General features: G+C 39.4%; 3 protein-coding genes across 4 annotated transcripts in view; 2 read left to right on the top strand and 1 right to left on the bottom strand.

Moving 5' to 3' along the window:
- The window catches only part of LOC127934275 (rho family-interacting cell polarization regulator 1), a 299,157-nt gene that overhangs the window by 217,924 nt on the left and 53,828 nt on the right, over nt 1-27,405 (bottom strand). The window lies entirely within an intron of this gene.
- On the top strand, nt 4,808-13,406 carry LOC127934280 (serine/threonine-protein kinase H1 homolog). 2 transcript variants are annotated; one of them, XM_052531556.1, is made up of 3 exons: nt 4,808-5,066; nt 6,675-7,817; nt 12,267-13,406. In XM_052531556.1, the coding sequence occupies exons 2-3, from the start codon at nt 6,867-6,869 to the stop codon at nt 12,582-12,584; spliced, it is 1,269 nt and encodes a 422-aa protein (XP_052387516.1). In that variant the 5' UTR covers nt 4,808-5,066; nt 6,675-6,866; the 3' UTR covers nt 12,585-13,406. The 2 variants fall into 2 exon arrangements, with proteins under 2 accessions (XP_052387516.1, XP_052387517.1); XM_052531557.1 differs by having other exon boundaries at nt 4,808-5,086.
- On the top strand, nt 18,449-26,808 carry LOC127934277 (fanconi-associated nuclease 1). The gene is made up of 14 exons (XM_052531552.1): nt 18,449-18,533; nt 18,846-20,104; nt 20,472-20,612; nt 20,718-20,916; nt 21,390-21,623; nt 23,289-23,420; nt 23,503-23,611; nt 23,741-23,860; nt 23,978-24,142; nt 24,537-24,705; nt 25,142-25,245; nt 25,354-25,548; nt 26,041-26,169; nt 26,335-26,808. The coding sequence occupies exons 2-14, from the start codon at nt 18,928-18,930 to the stop codon at nt 26,470-26,472; spliced, it is 3,012 nt and encodes a 1,003-aa protein (XP_052387512.1). The 5' UTR covers nt 18,449-18,533; nt 18,846-18,927; the 3' UTR covers nt 26,473-26,808.

Here is a 27,405-nt window from a genome sequence, read left to right as displayed (position 1 = left end):
TTGAGACAATCGCCACACATTGAAGTTACTACTACATTTTACACATGGTAGTTATCATTGACATTGATAAATAAATACCTGCTTTGTGCAAACATTTGATCCCACTGGTATTAACCTACTTTTTTACCTTTATATTTTTTCCTATACTTTGTATTTTTTCCTATATTGTCATTAGACACCCCTTTTTAACATCCAAAAAAAGCTATCACTGAGTAAAAACAATACTATATATATATTTGTTTTTTTTTTTTACAGAAACATAAAACTTTAATGTTGAAATAGACACAAAAAGAGTAAATAGTATGGAATGAAAATGCCATGTTCAGCCAATGTGAGTTTATATTAATTTCTATATTAACAAAAAAGCAGAAAAAACAACAACATATCAGCAATTATTAAACACAAAAACAACTCATGAAACAACATGTAAAAAGTAACTAACTTTAATTCAATTTGATCCAATTAAAATTTGACAACAATTATAGATATAGTTATGTTCTTAACATTCAAATTTTAGTTTAGAAGGCAGAATTCAACAGCAACAACAAAATGATCCTAATAGAGAAAACATATATATGTGCCTGAACCTAGCTGCTAAAATAAATCCATTGTCATTTCCCCTTGTGACAACTAGCCCCGCTCTCCTCTACATTAATCCACAGAAATGAGAGGCTCAGCTGAAAATAATTCTATTCTAAAAATAGACCCAGTATGTTGGATGTTAGCTTTTGAACGGTTATATTCAGATTCCTCATGTTTAATAGCCTGTCCTTTGAGGCATCCATTCACCTTTAATAAGCCCGGAAATAGTATGTGGTTGGTATGAGAAGAATGTCTCAAATAAGATTCTCTGCACTTGTAATAAAAACTGACTCAGATCTCTGGAATTTAGAGACTGGATAATGAAGACAGACATTGCAATTAATAAATAAAACTCCTTTTACATTCCTATATAAATTATAGAGTTATTAAAGGCGTCAGATGCATTCCACGTTTTATGTCAGAACTTTTCCATCATGAAGACTGCAAGAGTCCTGTCATGTTCACATTTATTAGTCAAGGCCTTGACATCATATTTTCAATAAAACACAATCTTGTAGGAGTAAACCACAGTTTCAATCTTCAAGCTTGTCAGCTGCCCACAGCTGCATGATTCTGACTACACAGAATGTTCTCTAAACTCAGAGGTCACTGAATGTGACATGGTTTTCAGCAACAAATTCTGAAATTATAATTTACTTTATAGTTTTTGAATCTTGCACTGCACTGTATGCCATTAGGTCCTGAAAGCCAGGGCACGATCCGTTTCTCTTATCTATGGGGCCACCTTAGATGTTGAGAAATATGAATGTGAACCTAAAATAGCACGTCTGCAAGAAAATGTGTTCCAAATTGTATATTTTTCTAACAACAGATTATGTAGCAAATACAGTGCACGGGTGCTCTGTGCTAAAGTGTAAGATTTCAAACAGGTTGTAATAGAAAGCTAAATCATGGTCTGGTCAAGATCTTCAATCACGATCCTCCAAATATTTGGACGTTCATTTTAATCTCCATGCGTAATGAGCAAAGGGAATTAAAGAATCAAGGATGTCCACTATCAAAGATCCAAGGGACGATCAATGTTCTTGGACAAACTCAAACTGGATTTAGCATTCAGTAGATGGCCAAATGTAGTGCCATATTGCCTGTTCTGACGCTCTGGCCCTGACAGCCCCACAGGGTAAGACTGATTATCATGAGAATAATTGAGAAAGAGGAAGAGTCAGTGCTGCTTTTAATAGAGCTGTTTCTATCTTCATACTGATAAATAATGCACAGCAGTCAGCATATTTGGATTTAACAGATGATATTGACCTTTTTGGGCAGACAGTGAGTGGGGTGTGAGATGAGGAGAGAGAGAGAAACTGAGAAAAGGAACTAGAGAATGAGAATGAGTTAAGAGTGAGAGAAAGATGCAGAGAGACAGCCTTGAAGGCCAAGCAATCAATCATGCTGATATTGTTGATTTGCTTTGCATATTGTTATGAAAATAACAAACAAACATAGATTATAATGTGACAAAGTCAATTTAACATTGAAGACGTCAGTCACTGTTTACTTGGAAGCAGCGCAACACAGCCTTTATCCATCATTTATTGCCACATTCCATGAGCTATCACGTGAAATACGTTCCATTATATTGTATACCATTATATTGTCGCTTATAATGTTATCTGTCAAATACAGCATGTTATAAAACAATCCCCAAATCTTATTGGTCAAGAGATAACGGTCCAAAAGCAGCTAGTGGTGGAGTTTTTTAGTGACTCTTTCTGCAGGTTACATTGTTACACCAGTAGGTGACAAACGAATCACTGAATCGTTAATTTAGTAGGACATCCTGGTACTTTTTGCCTTCTTTTTATGAATACTGTAAATTTAGAAATATTGCTCTATTTACATACTGTTTTAGCCTACTAACAGGGATAAATGCAAATTCAGATGCATCCCTTGTCTTAAGAAATTAATGATTGAATCAATAATTCAACAAATTTATTATTTCGTTCAACAAAACTGTAGTGAGTTGCTTGGAAACGTGTACAATGGTGAGTTTTGCTTTTATGTTTGGAACTATTTTCATGTTTCTAAAATGTAAGTCACTTGTTATTCTTTTTTCGTAGACCATGCAATTTTCTTCCTTTTACCTGCTGCATGGAGCTGACAAATCACAGCCTGCTTTCAGAAGCATAACACTCTTGATTGTGTGATATTGTAGTCTATTTTTATAATTTACCACAGTAGGCTCTTTTCAAATCCTCCGTTGTGTTGTGTGACAATCAGTGAAAACTTTGAGAAACAACCACTTTAGCTGTTCAAATATCCAAGCAATGTCATCATATGGTTTCCAGTCACAGATCTGCAAGACATTTATCATTTTTCTACCTGATTCTTGATCATTCTGCTTTTGTCCCAGCTACAATCACACTGTATGTCAACACATTCTCATTGTGCCTGTCTGATTCTTTTATTTGGATAGTTGGTGCCCTTTTGGATGTAATGGATGGCTCTCATCCAGCCTTTTACCACTGCAGGGACACAAATCCACTGACATTTTCTGTTGAGCATCAGAAGTTATAACGCATTATATCATCATCTGACTCTATGGAGCAATTGTGCAGTGATTGATTTTTTGGGGCAGTAATATCACAAAAGTCCAAAAACAATAGATCACCTTTGGGTCATTTCACAAATATGATGGTTGGTCTCAGTGGTAAGTTTCATATAAATACTCATGATATTTTTAAACATCACTATTACACCAAATCTTTATTTCTATGGCAGTATAAATCCTCAGCAGTTGTGTGTAGGTGTTTTGTAGACTACTTAATGAAGTCTTTCTACTCTTAATGTATGCCTACCGCGAAAAAACAGCACACCTGTGTACAGTATACACCACCAAAACGCAGTAACAAAATGTTATTTGGAGTCTGTCATTTACTAAAGAACAGCTCCATCCAGTGGATGAATCAGATCATTTGTGATTTGTGTTGAGTATGTAACACCTCGACATGTCTATTAATTAGTAGTTTGACTCTAGAACTGTTATCTATCATAAAATATTCTTTTAAAAATGTATACGAAATAAAACAGCTGATGTAAAAAAAAAAAGGTTTGGCCTCCTGCTGTTGACAATAAGTAATCTGAACTCTTTTTTCATGCCCTATTTTGTGCCCCACATTACATTAGTACATTATCTACATCGTAAAAACCAAATGAGAAGTATTCATCAATACATTTAATCTATTGGAGTGGCTGTTTTAAAATAATTAAAGAAATTTGGCAGTGATATGTACGTTTTCATGTTTCAACCCTGCGAACGTGCGAAAAAATATGAAGCAAGCTACGTTACATGCCAAATGGTCATAGAAAAAGATTTGTACAAAATAAAGGTCCCCTCGATCAGAACAGTACCGATAACAAAAAATGTATTGGAAAGGAAAAGGTTAAATCATTCTGTCTTTGGTAAAATTATGCAATAATTTGTTTGTTTAAAATGACACCCTAACTAACAAATGACGCAAAATGATGCTGAATTTTATCATTACATATTTACAGCATATATTGCAGGAATAATTACACTTTGTAAAACATGCTTTTTTTAACTATTTATAGGCTAAAAAAGTAACTATCCAAACCCAGCTGCATATAAAATATATTATGAATTAATAATCATTTAAAATAAATAGTAAATGATTAATAAATGGAAAGTGTCTATTAAAAGTAAATTCTACATTCTTTTTGGGGAAAAAAAATAATCATAATCATAATCAACTTTTAGATACCTTTGCAAAGTATAACGTTACCTTTTTATTTATTTATTTATTTATTTTGGTCCAGAAATGTAATCAAAATTACAGATCTTACTTTTTTAGCTTTTATTCTAACCTGTATTTATGACAAAGACGTCAGTTATGCCTTATTCAATGTAAGTGTGAAAGACTTAGGCTATTTGAAATCAGAACAGCATGCCCTTTACATATCTTACAATTTTTACAAATCAATTATTTGTAGCTACAATACATGATGGAGACACATAAAACACTGAGGTTAATCCTAAAGAAGTACAGCTTGACATTATCCGTAATTTGTTTCTCGACCATATTTATGATTCTGACTTCGCAATATTTGTTGCAGGGGTCAAAGAAAGGACCCCCAAACCCAACCCACCCACCCCCAAAAAAAAAAAAAAAAAAAAAAAAAAAAAAATGAGAGAAGGGGGAGAAAGAAAGGTCTAAGTTACTGAGTCAGGAAAAAAGGTGGTCCTAGTCCGAAAACACCGTTTCCAAGCAGGCGGTCTCAGTTTCATACTTTTCTTCTCATATCGCTTCGTCCCTCAAGCGATACAAACACGTTAACAACCATCATTCTTGGACTCAATGTATTCATGTTAGCAAAAACTAAGGAGATACTATCTTTCTAACCGGATTACAGTTTTAGAAACACGGTGAAATGAAGAGAAGAGCTGAAAGTGGAGTGAAGAGGCAGGCGCTGGGAATCTCGCCTTCTTCCTCCCACCACCGCCTGTAAGAAAACCCCTCTTAAGGTCATTCTTAACTCTGTTTGGACTTTAAAAGATAACGGTTTGGGTTTTAAATGGATACCTTTGTTGTTAAATCTGCAAAATCACGGAAACCCTGGCGATTAAATTCGGGTTTTTTGATCCAGGCCTCGAGAAAACAATTGAATTGTGCTGGACGGGGTTTTTTTTTTGGTCCTGTTGGGGGGTATGTCCGCTATATCGTCCACTTTCATGTATTTTCACGATTTAATAACAATTTTGTAACATGACTCGCTACGTTGAGGCCTGTAGCGGATAACGGAGTTCAAGAAGAGTTTTTGAAGTTTGTTTCGAGCGACGAAGAAGTGAACAAGTGTCTCAGTTTGAGTCTTTGTGGGGGGCAGTGGAATGTTTTTGTGGTAAAGTTCAGTTGTAGGATCGGTCTATAGTTTAACTGTTTAACAATATAAAGTGCTCAACTGATATGTTATGATACTGCTAATGTGATTTGTGGTGTTACAGTTATTCAGTTTATTACCACCCTCTCTTTTCTCAGATACAGTTATTACACAGCGCCGTAAATCACATATCATAACATCTCCAATATCACCCTTTCAGGCCTTTAGCGATATCTAACGCGGTTAAACGCAATATAACGATTACATATACGGCAAACAAAGAATTTTTATGCCGCTTATGCCAACAAATATCCTTTATATCTGTAGGCTACATTGTGTACACCATTAGTTGGACATCTATCTATCTATCTATCTATCTATCTATCTATCTATCTATCTATCTATCTATCTATCCGCACATATGCAATAATAGTAGTTATTAAATTATATTTAATTTATGTTTATTCACTGTTGCTTTGCATTTATTAACAGCAATATTTGTTTTTATTATACACAGAAATAATAGTTGTTATAATATTGTCTTATCTTTCTATTTATCTATTGTTGGAGTGTACACATGTGATATTCACTTTCTATTCAAGCTAGCCTTTTTAATAACAATTATTCAGTTACATTTATTTTTCTATACACTACTCCTATTTAATACCAGGACAGATTTGTATTATATTATATAATTTACAGTATATGCTTTCAAAAAACAATAATGTTATCAACAGAAACTTTTTATTCTCCAATATCAGCATGAACTGTTTCTGTTCACACTTGATATCAAACATGAGCTGACATGGAACAGCTCACAAAATACATTATTATATATTTGGGATAGTTCACCCAAAATATACATTCTGTCATTATTTACTCACCCTCAGTTATTACAAACCTGTATGATTTTCTTTCTTCTGCTAAACACAAAGATATTTTGAGGACCGTGGGTAACCAAAGAGTTACTGGTCCCCATTGACCTCCATACTGTGGGGGAAAAATACTATGTAAGAAAAATGGGGACCAGAAACTGTTTGGTTACCCACATTCTTCAAAACATATTCTTTTGTGTTCAGGAAAAGAGAGAAACTCATACTAGAACAATTTAAGGGTTTGTAAATGTCAATAATGACTTTTATATATATGCGTTATATGCATTGTAGTCTATTCCAAGTAGATTTCTTACAGAATTAAGTATTAAGAAATTAATACTATTTATTTTTTTTTTTCAGATTTACTCTCTTGTGATTGACTTTGACTGGATTTCAGGCCATTCTGGATTGTGGTTTGGAGAGGTTTGGTTGTGGGACTGGACGTGTCCCTTTGTGGCATTTTCTGGTGTGGCACTGCACCGTGCACCGATTAGATGTTGCCTGGGAGCTGAGGATGTGCTGCTGGCACCAGGAAGGAAGGATTTTGATGTGATGGGGTGCAGGACGAGCAAAGTCCTCCCAGAGCCACCCGCTGATGTCCAACTTGACTTAGTCAAAAAAGTAGAGCCACATCAGACTGATGTCTATAAAAACTTCATTAAAAGTGATGGCGGCGGGGCGAAAACAGGCTCGCCATCCCCTCAGGGTCAAAGCCAGGCTGCTGCGAAGGTGAGCCAGTCCCCTCCTCCAGCTAACAGTCAGACGGAGCCTGCTGACCCACACCGGAAAAAGGTAGCCAAATACAGGGCCAAATTTGACCCTCGAGTGACTGCTAAGTATGATATCAAAGCTTTGATAGGCCGGGGCAGTTTCAGTCGGGTGGTACGAGTGGAACACAGAAGCACACGGCAGCCATACGCCATCAAGATGATTGAGACTCGCTACCGTGAGGGCAGAGAAGTATGTGAATCTGAACTTTGCGTCTTGCGACGGGTGCGCCACACCAACATCATTCAACTGATGGAGGTGTTTGAGACGGCGGAGCGGGTCTACATGGTGATGGAGCTGGCCACCGGCGGAGAACTGTTCGATCGCATCATCGCCCGCGGCTCTTTCACAGAAAGGGACGCCACACGAGTACTGCAGATGGTTCTCGATGGGGTGAAGTACCTCCATACGTTGGGCATCACGCACAGGGACCTAAAGCCTGAAAACTTGCTTTATTACCATCCTGGTGCTGATTCCAAGATTATGATCACAGACTTTGGCTTGGCCAGCACACGGAAGAAAGGAGACGAATGCCTGATGAAGACTACCTGTGGAACACCTGAGTACATCGCTCCTGAGATACTCGTGCGAAAGCCGTACACTAATGCAGTAGACATGTGGGCACTGGGAGTCATCTCCTACATACTGCTCAGTGGCACCATGCCTTTTGAGGATGACAATCGCATGCGCCTGTACCGACAGATCCTCAAAGGGAAATACAGCTTCTCCGGGGAGGTAAGAACAGGCTGACCATTTTAACCCTGTGTGCCGGCCTTTAAAATAATGCATGTGAATTGCTCTTTATATCAACTTGTTTTCTTTGAATCGGCACAGGTTTAGGAACTTATTGGTTGTAGGCTTCATTGATCTGAGCTTATTGCAACTACATTTTTGAGTGGGGGAAATTGTGTTTTTTTTTTTGTGGAAACTGAAGCGCTCAGATCTGTGAGGCCTATGATCAATGACTTCCAAAATAAATACAAAACCTGGGCTTATTTAAAAAAAAAACAAGTTTATAAAAAGATTCAATCTATTTTTTGGTAATAGTATAGCACAGTGGTTCTCAATTCCAGTCCTTGCTTACCACTGCTCTGCACATTTTTGGTGTATCTCTTATCACTTCAGACATTTGAACGTTAGTGCCCTTCGATGTGGTCTTCACAGGGTATTCGACCATGATTCCAGTTTGAAGGGAGTCTATATGGTCCATTCAAAGGGCATTAAAGTGTGTGAGATTGAATTTAAATTGTATTTATTTACAGAGGTATATTATTTCACATTTCACACTTCTCCAGTAAGTTTCGTCTGTGTGTGAAGGAGCTGCAGGCACTAGTGCAAATCTGTGAATGAATATGCTGAAGAATGTGTGCAGGGAGTAGAGCAGTTATCACCGTGTAAGGACCATGTCAATCAGAACACAGTTCACTCATGGAGCTCTCTTCAAATGAGCTGATGATCTGAATCAGGTGTTTTAAAACAAGAGAGACATGCAAAATATACAGAGGAGTGGTACGAGAAGACTGGAATTGAGAACCACTGATATAGGATATTGAGAAATGAATTTTTTGTAGGGGACCGGGAACACAACATGTGTAACAAGAACAAGAAGGGAAAATAATCTAATCAAGGGGGGGTGTTGGAGTTATTATACCCTGTGTGAGCAAAGTAGGTTTTTAGTCCACTACCATTTTGATGATACGCATCTGTTGCACACATTCTACATGCTGCATGAAGAAAATATGCATGCAGAATCTTTAATAATGTTTGTAATCTAAACTGGCAAGTTTCATATAGATAATAATGTACTTATAGATTCGAGATCAGTCTCATTAAATGGTAACACGTGTATTATTTCAACTTTATTATGCTTGTGTCTCACACAACACAACTAAAAGCCTTCACATCTCATACAGTTAAATTTTTAAAAACAGGTAAAGTTACAGATCTTATAAGGTAACACTTGTTTGCACATTTATACAAATATTCTTTGCGGAGCGGTGGGTCGCCAGGACTGGAATTGAGAACCGCTGCTTTATGATAAGGTTATGTTTGTTCACATAAAGTTAACCACATTTCAACATCAACTAATAATGAAAAGTACGAATAATATATTGTAAATGTTAATTTTAATATTAAATAATTCATTAAAAAAATAGTTGTATTTGTTAATATTATTTAATGGACCTGAGTTCACATGAACTAACAATTGAACAGTTAGCTAACATTAAAAATGTAATTGTGTGGTAATGCATTAACTAATGGGACCTCGCTGTAAAGTGTTACCTTAGTAATGTCTGTTCTTGCACTAGTTATGTAAGAACTGTATGTGTGAACTATATATATGAGATTTATATGAGCAATGTGGATCATGTATGTACAAAACAGTGGTTGCTGGGAGATTGGAAATGCAGATGTTTTCAATTAGATTTAGAAGCGCAATAAAGCATATGCTTGATGTTACTTGGTTTTATTAAACCCATCGGTATTTGTATCATGCTATGTTGTTGGGCTCATTAGCATTGTTCTGTACATAATGGTTCATTTGTTTTTGGCTGACTGGTTTTGCAAATGAACAAGCTCTTTGGAAATATAGTTACTTTGTATGTCATGTTGATGTTAATGTGCAGTATTCGTCTTTAAATGTCCTCTGCATGCATTAAAAAGTGCATTAAAGTGTGTTATTATTGTTACACTTTTTTTCTCCTGCCCAAGTTTAAAGTTGACGTGTGTAAAATATTTTCTGTTATGCCAGCTTGCTTATATTTGTGCAGAGACAAATAAGAAAGCCATTTGTAGAATGATTTCCCCGAAAAAGTGTAAGCGCTGTGGTCTGTGGCAGTTTTTTGTTTTTTGAGCGGACTGACATAGCAACATTGACTCAACAAATGGTTTGAGTTTGGGGCAGCACTACCTGTTTGTCTGTTGAGTGACAGCAAGTTTTATTGAGAGCAGACATTCCCAATATTTTTCTCAATTTGTTGTTCAGTAACAAAATTTTAAATTGATTTTGTCAGATAAAATGTAAAAATATAAAATAATAATCAAATTGATGTCACTTTTATGAATTAATATTTTTTTTCTTTGAACAGATTGACTGATTTATTATCGTTTATTATTAAGTATCTTTACTAGACTCTCTTTTTGCTTATTCCATAGGTACAGGGATTACTTAACGTTTTTATTAGCAAAACCCCTTAGACCTAAAATGTTTGCCCCCTGAGGTTTTCATTTAATATTCCTTAATTTAACCACACATTCATTGTTGACGGTTCTATTATTTTGGTTAATGATATATATGTATATATGTTTATGTATCACAGCTGTACAGTGTACAGTCCAGTAGTTTAATGTGTCCGACCCTCAATGGGTGACTTTTTAGTTTTTTTTTTAATAGTGTTACTTCAAAGCATAATATTATTGATTTCTTACAGATAGAAAGTGTAGAACAATGATGGCAAAACTGTATCACTGGAATTAGAAAAACAAAAAAGAAGAAAATTAAGCTTAAAGCAAACTCTATAAAACATTATATAGATTTTTAAAATGTTCTTTTATAGTATTTCAACTTGTTATAAAAATTGCCATGGAAGCAGGTGGCATTCAAATCTTTCTTTGCGTTAAGATCTTGGCACTGCATGACATATATTAATGTGTCTGTGTCTGGTGAGCAAAAGCTTTTTGGCATGTAGTCCATACCTATTAATTTTAAGGCCGTCTATATGCTTTTGATAAAATTAGCAAATATTTTTGTCTTTCTTTCTGGTATAAAAAAAAAAGAATAAAATATTGATTCATTCTGCGCTACTCAAGCTTTTGCCCAATCAAATCCTCTCTAGAAGAAGAACAATTTCTTCAGAGTCAACTGCTACAGTACCGCAACTTGAGGTTATGAGACTTTTACCCAGTTCATTCAGAACTGCATTCCTAAATAATAATAAAATAATATTCCCAACAAAGCACCATCTCGAAGGCAAAAACAACAGGCTATGAAAGTCCTGCCACTGTCTGTCTGTCTGTTAGTGTGTTCTGTTTCTATTCATCACAAAGTGCTTTTCAAACACTTGAAACCTTTGCCAACCGTTTTGTCTTTGACCTTGGGTTTCTGAATGTGTTTATTTGCTTGCCTCTGTGTATCGTGTTTTGTGTGTATTTGCATGCATGTTTTTGTGTGATTGCGTGTGCATGTAATTTGGGGAGTGTTTGTGTGTGTTTGTGTTAGCTGGACAATATCCAGCCCTGTCCAGTCCAGTCCTGCCATCACGTCTTAGCCCGCAGTAACCCCCTGCATGAGCGTGTGATGTAAGGCCGCAGAGTTCCTGGCAGAGAGTGTGCGTCAGGGCCTCTCTGTTGTTGTGAGTCATAGACAAGACGAATGTGGGCTTTGCAGGGAAAAGCCCTGGAGGAGTCATGCTAACCAACAAAATAGAGTGATGTTTTGTTTTCTCTCTTGCTTATAGAGCTGCTAGTGCTTGACCAGTTGTCATAACATACAGGGACATGCACGGTCAGTCAAAAGATGTGCCGGAAGAGTGAAAAATTAACTTAAAGTAACTAGTTTGTACATTTCGATTAGCAGAAACCTTCGTGTTGATCTAGCCAGTCCTGGCACAGGTGATACAGTTCAGGAAGTGTGCTTTGCTTTCTCTTTCATCGAACTGGAATTATGCTCCTCAATACTGACTATTGCTATAATTGACTGGTCTTTGTTTGTTTCTTTCTTATTGACATTTGAGTATTTCCAGACAACATAAATAAAAGGTTGGTTACACCAGATCAGTGTTAGAATGGTGAATGATCATGTGATACTAAAGACTGAAGTAATGGCTAGTGAAAGTCTAGCTTTGCCATCACAGGAATAAATTACATTTTAAAATCTATTCATATAGAAATTGTACAAAATTACAGTATTACTGTTTTTTTCTGTATTTCTGATTAAATAAATGCAGCCATGGTGAGCTTAAAAGGTCATCCTGGTGTGCTTTCTTTTATTTAAAACATTTGAAAAATCTTACTAACCCAAAACATTTTAATGATAGTTTATATATATAGTTGGGCTTGTAATATGTTGTCATGTACAGTATACAGAAGTGCTGCAACTTTTGAACTTTTGGTCACTGTATAGAATCTTTTGGCAATGTCTGAATAACTTGAAGCTATTTTCTGTTCTCTTCTGTTTTCTGACAGCCATGGCCAAGTGTTTCCAATCTTGCGAAGGACTTCATTGACCGTGTCCTCACAGTGGATCACACTGAGCGTCTGACTGCAGGCCAGGCACTTAAACATCCTTGGATTGTCAGCATGGCTGCTTCCTCCTCCATGAAGAACCTGCAGCGGTCCATTTCCCAGAACCTCCTGAAGAGAGCATCATCACGCTGCCACAGCACCAAATCAGCACAGTCCACTCGCTCCAGCCGCTCCACGAAGTCCAGCAAGGCACGACGTGTTCGTGAGAAGGAGCTGCGGGAACTTAATCGCCGTTACCAGCAGCAGTGCAGCAGTTGAGAGCGACGTGAAGAGCAAGACTGTGAGACAAGACTTTGTGTACCTTACGAAAAACATCGGAACAGATGCAGGAACGGAGCAGAGCAACATTGTGCCTCAACTTAGATGTCAACTTCCTGCTCCATCACCACAGAGCCAATTAGCAGAAAACCTCCTTCTAAACTTTCATTCATTTTCTATTTTTCTGCTGTTTCTCTCTTGTTTATTACCTTTTATGTGATTGTTTTATTTATTTATTGTTGATGCATTTTCCTTGGAAATGATCTCATTCAGCCTTTTACCTGATTGTATCTGTTGAACAGAAATTTAACAGAAGTTGCTGGAAGGACTAAGAAAGAAATCACCTTCCTGATTTTTGCTGTGAATTATTTGTTATGGTACCCACTGGAAGACTGCTCTTCTAATGGGGGAAACGTGCTGTTTATTCATTATTAGCAACAAATCACATCAACATGTGATGGTTTATTGTGCCTTAATATCACTTTGAAAATGATGGAAGGGTTAGAATCAAATAGTTGGTAATTGCTTTGGAAGTAACCACGTATATATCACATTTGCAATGATACACACATTGTAAACTCTTAATATTGTGGGTGTTTAGTTATGAGCATTAAAGGGGTAGTACACACAAATATGAAAATTCTGTCTTCGTTTATTCACGAAATGAGAAGAAAAGAAGATTTTGAAGAACTGTTTTTGTCCATACAATGAGTCCAAGTCAGTGGGGTCCAAAAACAACAGTAAACTTCACTGACTTTAATTGTAAGGCCAAAACAAACAAACCAAAATTCATGATCTGCAGGAATCAATAAGTCATATTGGTTTAGAAATGACATGAGGGCAGTTTTTTGTCTTACAATTTGGTCTTTTTTTATACACTCATAATTACAAGATAAAATAAAAAAATCCCCTGTGAGATAAAAGTTGCAAATTACAACTTTTTTGTCAGAAATGCAAGAAAAAAGTAACAGTTCTGTAGCAGAAACAGGCTTTCGAATGAGGGTGATAAGACAATGACAGAATTCTCATTTTTGGATGAACAATACCTTTAAGTTGGTCCAGAAGTATCAAAGAGCTCTACGTTGCCCAATATCTGTTGTGTCAAGGTTTTGGTAAGGGAGGAACTCAGGTGCAGACAGGGATTCTCAAACAAAGGGTTTATTACAAAAAGGGGAAAACAAAACCCACGAGGGGGAAAACACGGAGCAAGGTAAAGACTAAATAACTAAAACAGGACTGGACTGACAAGATAAACAAGGACTCTAAATACTAACTATAAACAAACACTCACGGTAATACAAACACTTCTTAAGGAACAATCACAGAGTGGAACAATCACAGGTACAATGAACCGACGCAAGACAGAGCACACTAGGAGATCTAAATAGGGGTACTAATCAAGACGCGACAGGTGTTACAGATAGGACGATCAAGACACGACTAGGTTAACAAGGGGGGCGGGGCAAGGGAACGAGACAACACAAGCACATGGCCCAAAGACAAGGCCATGCGCTTGTACACAAAACATGGGTCTGTCATGATCCTGCCTCAAGACTAGGAAAAATCAAGGACACGAGGGCAGAATCATGACAGAACCCCTCCCTTAAGGAGCGGCTTCCAGACGCTCCTCAAGGGAACATCAAACACGGGACACGACTGACATGACAGACTGGGACACAGACACAAACCAACAGGACATGACAAATAATAACAATGGCAAACATGAATACACAACAGCAGGGTTGGGGTGACAAATCAAAAAAAACAAACAGGGAAGGGGAGGGGGCGGGACCACAAAGTTCATGGGGGACAGACCAGGGCGGGTGGGAGGGGTAGGAATCTTAGAAGGACAGGACGAAGGCTGACGACGGGGGGTACGGGCAGGTCTGGGTGGTGAGGGGCGGGGAGGGTTCTCGGGATAACTGACAGGAGCAGACACAGGACGCGGGGCAACACTTACGGGACGCGGGGCAACATCAACGGGACGAGGGGCGACTACATCAACGGGACGAGGGGCGACTACATCTACAGGACGAGGGGCGACTACATCTACAGGACGAGGGGCGACTACATCTACAGGACGAGGGGCGACTACATCTACAGGACGAGGGGCGACTACATCTACAGGACGAGGGGCGACTACATCTACAGGGCACGGGGAGACTACATCTACAGGGCACGGGGAGACAACATCTACAGGGCACGGGGAGACAACATCTACAGGGCACGGGGAGACAACATCTACAGGGCACGGGGAGACAACATCTACAGGGCACGGGGAGACAACATCTACAGGGCACGGGGAGACAACATCTACAGGGCACGGGGAGACGACATCTACAGGGCACGGGGAGACGACAGGACACGGGGATACAACATCTACTGGACACGGGGCCACATCAACGGGACACGGGGCCACATCAACGGGACACGGGGCCACATCAACAGGACACGGGGCCACATCAACAGGACACGGGGCCACATCAACAGGACACGGGGCCACATCAACAGGACACGGGGCCACATCAACAGGACACGGGGCCACATCAACAGGACACGGGGCCACATCAACAGGACACGGGGCCACATCAACAGGACACGGGGAGACAACGGCTGGACACTTAGGACTTCTGGGGACAGGGTCAGGGGACAAAACAGGACTGACGGGGACTTCTAAAATTTGGACAAGACGGGACAAATAATCAGAAAAAGCTTTAGCAGCTAGGATAATAGGCAGCTCCTTATGGGATGAGACCGACTGTACAAGAGTCTTTGCTGCAGAGTCGGCCGCGGCTCTCTCCTCCGCTCTCACGACTGCAGCTCTCTTCTTTGCCGGCTCGGGCACGCTCACTGTTGCTGGCTCGGGCACGCTCACCGCTGCTGGCTCGGGCACGCCCACCGCTGCTGGCTCGGGCACGCTCACCGCTGCTGGCTCGGGCACGCTCACCGCTGCTGGCTCGGGCACGCCAGCTCTCTCCGCTGCTGGCACGGGCACGCCAGCGCTCACCGCTGCTGGCACGGGCACGCCAGCGCTCACCGCTGCTGGCACGGGCACGCCAGCGCTCACCGCTGCTGGCACGGGCACGCCAGCGCTCACCGCTGCTGGCACGGGCACGCCAGCGCTCACCGCTGCTGGCACGGGCACGCCAGCTCTCTCCGCTGCTGGCACGGGCACGCCAGCGCTCACCGCTGCTGGCTCAGGCACGCTCACCGCTGCTGACTCGGGAGGAGACAGGGTCACAGGACCGGCAGGCCCCTTCTTCTTCCTCTTCCTCCTCGGGCGCGGTGCAGAGGCTACAGCTGGGTCAGAGGCGGGTTGGGGGAGTTTGGTCTCGGACAGGGCAGACTCGGACGCCGAAGACTCTGAAGCCGACTCCCATGAAAACCGTCTCCCTCGTTTCATGGGGAGACTGCTGGCTGAGGAGGGCACCTCAGGACTCTGGGAGGGGCTTGCCTGACCCCCCAGGGTTGCCACGGCCAGGACACGACCCTCCGGGATCGCCGGCAGCTGGGTAGGTGGGGACCTCTGGGGCTCCTCCTCTCGCCCGCTCACTCCGGAACGACCTCCCCTGGTCCCCCGGAACACCACAAGGCGAGAGCCCTCAAAACAATCTCGCTGGCTGGCTGATGCCATCCAGCATTGCCTCCTGTCTGCTGAGTTCCTTGGTGGTCGGTTCATTCTGTCAAGGTTTTGGTAAGGGAGGAACTCAGGTGCAGACAGGGATTCTCAAACAAAGGGTTTATTACAAAAAGGGGAAAACAAAACCCACGAGGGGGAAAACACGGAGCAAGGTAAAGACTAAATAACTAAAACAGGACTGGACTGACAAGATAAACAAGGACTCTAAATACTAACTATAAACAAACACTCACGGTAATACAAACACTTCTTAAGGAACAATCACAGAGTGGAACAATCACAGGTACAATGAACCGACGCAAGACAGAGCACACTAGGAGATCTAAATAGGGGTACTAATCAAGACGCGACAGGTGTTACAGATAGGACGATCAAGACACGACTAGGTTAACAAGGGGGGCGGGGCAAGGGAACGAGACAACACAAGCACATGGCCCAAAGACAAGGCCATGCGCTTGTACACAAAACATGGGTCTGTCATGATCCTGCCTCAAGACTAGGAAAAATCAAGGACACGAGGGCAGAATCATGACATGTTGTGTATCCTGAATGGGAAAAGACTATTTTTTTCTAGCCTTTTGCAACCCTACTAATTTGGACCCAGTTGTTAAAACCTGTTGAAAAAGTACACAGAAAATTGTATTTCAGAATAGTCCAAGACTTGGGTTTAAGTCTTTAGATTTGCTCAAGTGAACAAACCTGCCGTGATTCTTTACTTCTACTCTTGGAAGTGTTGTAGTAATTCATCGTACTAACTGATATTGATTGCTCTCAGTATGGGCAGCAAGTATCGGGAAGCCTTGATTCAGAATCGGTTACTTTCTCTGTCACCAGCTGTTGTGCCTTGAGCAAGGCACTGAACCACCATGAAGGACTTTTGGCAGCCTTTTCACTCTCACCCCCTCTTTCAGAAACCAGTAGAGATGTGCCAGAGAAATTCCTGTGTGCCTGTATTAACAAGGAACATTTGGTCAGATCTCAAACATGATTCTTCATGAAAATAATTACTGGTAAAACTGTGATGATATGAAGACTTCTCAAAATATGTTATTAAATCTATTTTCATCTATTCTTTTTTATAAAATCTTATATCAAAATTATGGAGAAAAGGAATTTGTGTATTTGGCGTGTGTTTCGTTTCACAGCAAGTGCCTTGAATTAGTTTTACAAATTGCAACATCACATTGATTACAGTATTTAAGTGCAGAAATATTCTCATTTTTGGTTTCTCCCACATTCTCTTACTTTTAAGCTTGTTAGGAAACTTTAGAAAAATATTTTTCCTTCATTTGGGTTATATTTATTGGTTATATTCAACAGTTTTTCAACCGGCTTACTATGTTGGGTTCTTTTGTATAAGTATAGTACTAGAGATTTAAATCAGTAAAAGTTGCTGGAGGGTTCATATGAGAGTATTAAGGCTGTCATACATTACTGGTTCATTTTAATTCAGTAGTATCCATTAAAATCTGTCATGAAATCAAAAGAGACTTTGGGAAGACCACTGTTTTTTTTTATATGCCTTTATACCCCAAATATTTTTCTCTCTCAAGAAAAAAGCTATTTTATTTGTGCTTGTTAAAATGTATCTGATTTTCTAGCACATCAAAATGAGACTAGAAAGGAAAATACTCTTAAAAGTGCAAAAATATTTTTGATTTAGTGTTATCACCACCGTTCATGTAAGGAATGTGTGTTTGTAGCTACAGTTGAAATAAAACTGCAACTGTTGTCCAATTGTTGAATTCAATCCAACACTGTCTCTTGGAAATGCGTGTTTTGTTCCTTCTGGTCAATTTTAATAAAGCAAAACTATAGAATTATTTCCAAATAGTGAAATTATTAATATTTTGTAAAATGGTGGGTTGGGAACAAATTTTCATGGTATGGGAAAATAAAAAGAGACATTTCCCAGCTTCATTTTTCTTCCAGAGAAGTAAGTCATGGAGATTTTGAAAGAAATTAAGGTGAGTAAATGCTAAATAATGACAAAATGTTTATTTTGGGATGAACAGTTACAACACTACTTGGGAAAAAAAAAGTCCTTTAAGATAAATTATTTTACAGTATATCCTCAAATATAAGACATTACATTTGGAAGCCACTGTGTTTATTTTTAAACTAAGTTGCGATTCAGCAGGATTTTTACTGGAGAAAATACAACGAAAAATCAGCTTTGTGTTAAAGCAATTACTAAATACTTGACTGGAGTAAGACCGAACTTTTATTTTGAAAAAAGAAAAAAAACTTAAATCATGGCGCCATGAATCCCTGTGACCCGCTTCACGTTTAATTTCAGCGCCGGGAAGGTCTGTACAGTTATCAGAAGCTTTATTTATATAAGTATTTTTTTAATGTATTCGACAGTATTGATTTGTTTCGTATTATTGTGTTTTAATTCGTTGGTGGCGTGGCTAATGCAATATTTTGCCAAAGGGACTTTGGTCTATTATCATTCCTGCAGAGTCTGAAACAAAGGACAAATCAGATCAGTTGTAAAGAATCATTTATGAATATGACTAAAGATATAATGAAGCACCGTTACTTTACTTAGCCAGTGTCTGTTGAACGTCCCCCTCTCCTGAATATTTTGTCCTTTACTGTATGTACTTTCCCCTCAGGTTCAGAAACAAATGCAGCCTGCTTCAGAATAATACTCCATTCCATTCTAGTTGGTCCATGAGTCGACTTCTATAAACAGTTATGAAATCTCAGACGAGGAGAGGCAGCTCATCAAATAGTGGCAGTGCCAGGAGACTCTCAGTGGCAAAGAAAAAAAGCCAGACGTGCAGTGCAATCAAAGAGAGAACGAGCAATGGAGGTGGGGTTGCATCCATAACTTCATTTTTCCGGAATACACCACCGTGTAAACTGGCATGCCCTCTGTGTGGCAAACTTGTACCTCGATACAAGATTAATGAACATATAGACTCTCAGTGTCAGAAGTTTCTTGGTGAGGATCTTGAAGATGCACCAGCTGTCAGTGAGAAAATAACCAACACACCCTCTAATGGTGCAGTAACTCGAAATGATGGGAAAGAGAAAAGCCCAGGAGAGAAAGATGCCGATACGAGTCTGTATTTTAAAAAGAGCTGTGTTATGATGCAAGATTCATCTGAAACAAATTTACAAGCGAACCCGGTTAAAACAGTTGGTCTTGGAAGTTTGTCTTCTAAACTGTCTAGAAGAGCACTTAGACTTTCAGGAGAATCTGAGATGGATCATCCTCATGTCTCTGGAAAACAAGAGAGCCATGATGCAGAACTGAGCAGCTCACAGAAGGAAAATTGCATGGATAGTTTAATTTTTGAATCTAAATCCGGTGGCATGGATACAGATAACACGTTCCCAACAGAGCCAGTGGCTTCAAACCAACCTCAAGTGAAAAGCATTGAGAAATCTGTGACAGTACTGGCAGAATCGAGCAGCAGCGCTGACATTCAGTCAGTGAAATCCGCATCGGCCTCAAGGGCACGAAAGCGGAAATCAGAGGAGTTGCCTAAAAAGGATACAAACGCTACAGAAACCTCCGTCAAGCATAAGAAAAGTAGATATAAAGCTGAAAACAGACATGAAACGAATGTCAAGTCAGCTCAAACTGAGGCTTCGGCTGATGTTGTTCCATTATCAGAGAGTCAAATCAAAAGGAAGACCACAACCAAGGACACTGAGAGGATGCCCTATACAACACCAGCCAATGAGAGTGAAGCCCTAGCCGTAGAGAAACCCAGCGAGGGATCGGAGCATCAGCACACCAGGCAGCCGTATTACTTACAGAACTTTCGGACGGTCCTTGAGGCGGTGTTGGAGAACGAGGATGATAGGATGCTCTTCAATGAAGATGACTTCTCAACTATTCACACTTTTCAGCAGCTCTCAGGTAGACGAGCTACTTTAAAGTCACTTTGATGATGACTTTTGAGTCATGTTAAAAAGGATGTCTATTTGTCATTTCATTCATTAATGGATGTTCTATGTATCATGGTTTCCAGAAACTATAAAGCAGCACAACTGTTTTCATCACTGATAATAATGTTACTTCAGCACCAAATCAGTATGGCCATGTGACACAGTAATGGCTACTGAAATGTCAGTTTTGCCATTACAGGAATTAATTATATGTAAAAAAATATATTAAGATAGGATATAGTTGTTTTCAAAAACATTAAGAAAACTTACAGACGGCAAACTTTTGAACAGTAGTTTATGTTTGTAGTATTTCAGACCTGTCTCTCCCTTTCCTGTAGTGCCTGGTCAGATGCTTTATGTCCGTCTATTTCAAAGAAAGCTGAAGTGGCTTCAGGTCAGTAAGCTGGAATACACCGAGATCAGCTCGGACCTCAGGACTGTCATTCAGGAGCTGGTCTCATGTGGCTTTTTACAAACAGGTTAGTTATGTGATTTGTCAACCAGAATGTCAACAGTTTAGAAAGCTGTAGTTCAGTATCAGGTAACATACTACCCTACAGCTCATGACTTCTTCCCTGTGACAGAATCTGAGCTTCATGACGTCCAAGAAGTTTTGGATCTGTTGCCTGCACCGGAGCTCAGGAACCTGGCCAAAACCTTTCATCTCGGCCGCGGAGGGAATGGGACTCAGAAGCAGCAGTTGGTAGAGGGGCTACTCCAGCTGGGGAAACAGCGATCACTCTTTGTCAGTCAAAACAACACGGCTGCAGTCATTCTCAAGAGGTGAGATGTGTAAGGTGTATGCGCTATTAGGATCTACAGTATATACTTCAGTAGAGTGATGTTTGCCAGAAATGTGCACTTGTTCTAGAGGAACAAGTGCACGTCATAGATGAAAATTTGAAATAGGGAACTTTGACATATACAGTACTATTTAAATGTCTGAGGAAAAAAAAACTGATCCACAAAATTATTAAGCAGCAACTTTTTTAAATATTGAAATGTTTCCTCAACACCAAAATGGCATATCTGAATGATTTCTGAAGGATCCTGTGACACTTAAGAATAGAGAAATGGCTGTTGAACATTCATCTTTGCCATGACAGGAATGAATTACATTTTTAAAATATATTAAAATGTAAAAGTTTTTTTAAATTTCATTTTTGATCAAATAAATTCAGGCTTGAGAGATATTTTCAAAAAGTCCTTTGATGAGTAATGTAAGTGAATTCTACAACCATGCTTGTATTTTTCAGGGCCAAGCAGGCTGCAGGTTCCTGTGTGCGTCTGTGCCGTATATCACGTGCCGTGTTCTCCCGTGTCCTGCTCCTGTTCTCCCTCACAGACACTTTGGAGGAGGAGGAGATGGGCGCTGGAGGTCAGGGGCAGCTCTACACCATTCTGCTTGTCAATTCTGGCCGTCTAGCTTTCCCAGAGTATACAGTACATCGCTCAGCCAGACTGTTTGAGGACAGGGATGACCTCATCAGGTCAGTTTATATTTATTTTATAATCATACTATGCTCAGGTGACAAAAGGTGTATAGTCAATCAAAACATCAAAAAAAAAAAAATGCTCAGGTCACATTTCTCAAAAAAAAAAAAAAAAAAAAAATATATATATATATATATATATAATGTATGTATGCGTGTATATATATATGTGTATGTATGTATGTATATATATATATATATATATATATATATATATATGTATGTATGTATATATATGTATATATATTTTAGGGGTGTAACGGTTCACAAAATTCACGGTTCGGTTCGATACGATACACTGATGTCACGGTTAGGTTCGGTACGTTTTAGATACAGCAAAATGTAAAAACATCTCAACTTTTCAGAATGCCGCAAGCGCACCGCGGGTCATGTGACAAGAACTAACCAATCAGCTTCATCCTTTCCGTAACAACGTTGAAAGCTCAGCCAAGATGAAGGAACAGCTGGTCATAGTTGTATATGGATTGCAATTTTGAAATAAATTTAGTAGCAGATCTAGCCTACTGCAAGCGATTTTTAGAGCTGCAAATCCATTTATCTTTTGCTGAAATTTCCGCGTCTCCATGGAGAGAGCACGTCATTGTTGCCTAGCAAAGGCAGACACCTCGGGGGCGCAACTGCCCGAGCGCTTTGGAAAGGAGGAGAAAGACGCGCCTAGCGCTTTCCAAGCATTTTTAGGCGCGATATGTGAACGGCCCCTAAGGCGCTCGCTCACTCAGTATGCGCTGAAGGCTCGTTGCAAAATGTCTAATGCATTTAACAGACCAGAAATAGAAGATCCTCCAATAACCAACACTTTGGATTCCCTGTAAGCTATAATGGTGATGACAGAATGAATGGTAAATAGTAAGGTCTCATATCCGCGGCTATAATGTAAATGTAACATAAGCCTACCAATCGCCGCGGTGCCCTGTTTGAGTCAGTTGGAAATATCTGTATAAATGCTGCAGGGATAGTTCGTTGCGTGTATGTTTCTTCTTTTTTTTCGTCTTTTCCCAGATACTGACACACTAAGGTGATGTCGGCGTAAATGAGTTGACATGTTTCAAGTAGCCTATTCCCGCTGGTGTTTTTTTTTTTTTTTTTTATTCCCGCTGGCAGATGCGACCGTTTTTATCCACCACTCTCTTGCCATCACCATGGCTTACAGGGAATCCAAAGTGCACCCAAACACCAGACCTGTTGGTTATTGGAGGATCTTCTATTTCTGGTCTGTTAAACGCATTGGCCACAGCGTACCGTGCATGAACTGAGTAGCCTAACATAAACATGTAAGTTGGTGCTTTCTTCTTCTTCGGGGGTGTCAGGGGCGTTGCCTGTTGCGTCGTTTGGGTTATTGGGCTACCTTGTTGAACGCATATCATTATATTTCACTTTTTTTTTTCAAATATAATTAATTAGTTCAACGAACCGTTCGGTACATAATGCGTACCGCGTACCGAACCGAAAGCCTCGTACCGAATGGTTCAATACGAATACGCGTATCGTTACACCCCTAATATATATTTGTTGTTATTATTATTATTTTATTTATTTTTGTTGACCAGTTTTGTGAGATTTGTCCCTAAACACTAATTTGAAGATGGCAATATTTGTTATTATGTTCTAGATACATTTGTCTTTTTTATTGATTCTGTACAGGTATGAAACGGCGATGCATACGCTGCAGGAAGTTATTGCTGCAATGCAGACAGGCAGCTGGGAGGACGCCTTTGTCCTCTATACTACAGCAAAGGACACCTGGCAGGAGATTAAAGACTGCTGTGACCTAAGGTTTGATAAAAAAAAAAAAAACATATCTTTCATTTAATTTATTTGCTTTCGTGAGATGGATTGAGTGTCAGTATGTGTGCAGTCATCAAGAACAACTGCCTGTTTTTCTGCGGTGTTTCACTGTGGGCTGGACCTACACTCGGATACTGTCTCGAGGAGTCGAGCTTTTACAAAGACTTCGCCGCTATGAGGTGGGTGAATACACAAACCGTGGAAAAGAAACATGGAATCAATGATGCCATTGCAAACACCTTACAGTCATGTATATTGATTTTGCAAGAGTTCGTTGAATTATTTATCTTTTCATTTCTTCTATGTAGGAGTCTGTGGAGGAGCTGAGGATTCTTCTGTCCCAGCAAGTGTATTGTGTAAACAGTAGGGGACGCTGGTGGGACAGACTGGCTCTCAATCTCCAGCAACACCTAAAACGACATGAGCAGGTACCTCCTCATTTGATTGTAAATATAAACAGACATTCTGTTTTAATGTTACTTTTGTGTCGGTTACACAAGCATTTGTCCGGAGGATTGTTTGATTTTGACATCTTTTGGATCAAGGCCATCTGTGCTATCCGGGATGGACTGAATGATCCTGTGGTCCGAACAGGCCACAAATTATCACTTCACCAGCGTGCATCCCGAATGAAAGAATCTGCTAGCTTGAAGAAGTACCATCTGCTGCTCCAAGATCTGCCCACTGTGCATGTACAGGATGTCACTCATGTGAGTGTTCAGTTCCACATGGGGACAATTGAAGTACAGTTTTACTCTATGCATATTATTTTGTGGTCACTAAATACTGAAGTTAATGTATTGAAAATTGTGGATCAATTTTGTTTTAAAGATTATTTTAGTATTGAACACATACTGTTGAATTTGTATTTATTTTTCGTTTTTTCATTTTTATTTGAGTTTTAGTAGTTATGTGCTTTTAACATTTGTTTTTTGTCATTTATATTTTTTTCATTTTTTATTATTTTAGTGCTTCAACTTAAACGTATTAAGTTCTAATTCAAATTTTTTGTTTTTCAAGTTTCATCTGATTTTATTGTATTTTAATTTTCATAGTTTTAGTTAACAATAACAACACAGTGTTATAACAGGAGTGTTTTAACAGGTGACAATTCGTGGCCAGCTCTTTCCTCGTGAGGGTGGTATGGGTAAATCAGTGTTCCTCAGAGCGGCCAATGAGGATGAAGGCTCCACAGAGGGACGAGGGACTATGGTCATGTGTTCTGTTGAGGAACTGGCTCTGGAGCACTACAGAACGCTTGGTTTTGATCAAGGTCTGGCATCACATTGTTTGTGCATCATTGAAGGAATAATTTTTGAGGAAATTGAGGAATCGCTTACTCATAATGAATCAAAACTCATAATGACTGTGTTTTTCCATGGAATACCAAAGAGATCATAAGAAATGTATAGATGTCTGAATGGTTCAAACTAGCTTGTGAACCAGATCGGGTGATTCATAAAAAAAAAAGATTAGACTCAAGTGAACAATTCATTCGCAAATCCGACATTTGAGTCATGTGCAGATTCACAGTGAAAACTATTTAAATCTGTGCAGATTCTCAGCGAAAATCCATAAAATATATATAGTCTGAAATTTTTTTTCTAAATTTCTTCATAACGTCTAACATTGTAACATCATACACAAGCACATTCATTCTGTTGTGCCTTTTGTGCTTTAAATTTATGTTTCTGAAATCCTCTTTTAAGGTATTCATGGAGAAGGCTCTACATTTTCTAGCCTTTTTGGACTCCTCATGTGGGACATCATCTTTATCGATGGGGTTCCTGATGTCTTCCGAAACCCCTACCAGGTACACAATAATTAAAGAATAAATACTGTGCACTTCACACATTTAGGTAATTGTCAAGGCATACCACCCCAACAGATCAGTGATCACTGACTGCATGCCCTTTCCCAGACTTGTCCTTTGGACTTGCACACTGATTGTTTCTATGGTAACCGGCGGGAAGCCATCGAGGCGCGTGCTGAGATGTTACGCGAGGCATCTGCCGAGACGCTGCAGGAGCTGCTCGCTGATGTGTGGAACGCACAGGAGGGGCGAGTGTGTGCGCTGATAAACTGGGAGCGTTTCTCCTCCCTTCAACAGGCACAGGTAACTTCTGAGACTATATACGGCAAGTCTGGTCAGGGGAGTTGGCCATCTTTGTAATTGCTTTCCGGCAGCTCTGGTCTGTTTGCAAAGATTACTTTACAGTAACAATTAAAGTCATTTCAAATCAGCAATCAAATCTGACAACTATGGTATCATAAATGTTGTTTCCTCAGCTCAACTTAGGCAAAAAAAATATTTTCAAGCTGGTCCATCTAAAGTGCATTTGTATTTTAGAGTAAAAAACAATCAGTGCCTCTATTAAAAGGCAACTGGCTCCTTTCTTAGTGCTGCCACATTGAGCATTGTGACTTCTCTCTTTTTTTTTCTACAAGTGGTCCAGTTCCTCCTCAAAGTTTCTATAACATCATTAATTTAAAAACTCATTGATGATCTCCCTAGGACAAGCAGTCTTTTTAATTGTTTAAACTGTGTATGCCAAATTATGTTCACAACCATACTGTAATTGCTTAATTTTCTTTTGTCTGGTTTTAGAGTCTAGTTGCATGTCTGGGTGGCCACTTCCTGAGCGGTGTGGTCCTCAGAATGGCAAAGGACTACAGGCATTGCAGAGGAGGTCTTCCAGATCTGGTAGTCTGGAGCACGTACAACAAGAAGGTCAAGGTGAGTCAGAGACGCAGCTTGCTGGTTAGGAAGGTATTCAGCTTCCGACTATGTGACTTATTTTACTGCTTTAATTAGATTATAATGTTAAGAAACTTTGGAAATACTGGATCTATAAACAAGGGGCCTTTAAATTGTTGCTCATTTGAGTTGTTCTTCTTCTAGTTGGTGGAAGTTAAGGGTCCTAATGACCGTCTGTCCCAGAAGCAACAGATCTGGCTGGATGAGCTGCATAAGCTTGGGGCCGATGTAGAAGTTTGTCATGTCACTGCCACTGGAGCACGAGGGGCTCGACGGGAATGAGGCTGGTGTCACACTGAGAATGAAGACTTAAACTCACCGAATAGGCAGAGTTAGTAGTGTTTGAAAGACAATGGATGGATTTAAAGATGGTATTAACACCTCACCTTGGCACTAATCTGGTGATTTAAAGAAGAGTATTAATATGCCCTCTAATTGAGTTTAAAATGATTTATTCTCCCAATCGGTAACATAAAACTGTTAAATTACCTCGTTGTTTTTTTTATTATTTTTTGTATTCTTGTGCTCATTGTAAAGTGACTATTTTAACAGCTGATTAAAAAAACATTTCTGAAGTAAATACTTTGAAGACATTAAATAAAAACATCAATACTTAAATGTTTTTGTCTGTTTAAATAATAATAAAATGCTTATGTATTTAGGGAAAACATAAGCACATAATCTTGCAGCTCACAAAAGGGGATTCCATTAAGTCTATTATGTCTACAATGTCTATTATTGCAGATAATAAAAAACTCTTAGATACTCTGGGTGACCACATTCCAAGACTGAAATACCTTTTCATTGCAAGACACGCATATCTATCATGTTTGACACCCATAAGAAAACTAATAAATCATGCTTTCCAGTTTAATCTTTACACCTTCTGAAGTTTGCACATCATGGTACTGTAAAGTATCTTAAATATATAAGTGCAGATAAAGGGACATTATCAAATTTCCTTAATGTCCAGAGCAGGACAGAGAATCTTAGTTACAACACTTGATCTGTTCCTTAAGGCTCATTCTCAACAAGAATGATAACTATAAAGATACCTGTAACAATAATTCTATGTCCACACTTGAATCCGGGTGAATTCTGATTGACTTAATGCTATTATCCTTCATCAGCTAAAAAGAAAAAATCTGAAAGTGATTCCAATGATCTTGTGTTACCATTATATTTGTGGTGTGAATGGTTGTTTAGGCTGTCACT

The sequence above is a fragment of the Carassius gibelio genome, chromosome A18 (genome assembly GCF_023724105.1).
Source record: "Carassius gibelio isolate Cgi1373 ecotype wild population from Czech Republic chromosome A18, carGib1.2-hapl.c, whole genome shotgun sequence".
Taxonomy (NCBI): Eukaryota; Metazoa; Chordata; class Actinopteri; order Cypriniformes; family Cyprinidae; genus Carassius; species Carassius gibelio.
The sequence above is the reverse complement of the archived record's forward strand: the minus strand, read 5'-3'. Positions and strand labels throughout refer to the sequence as shown.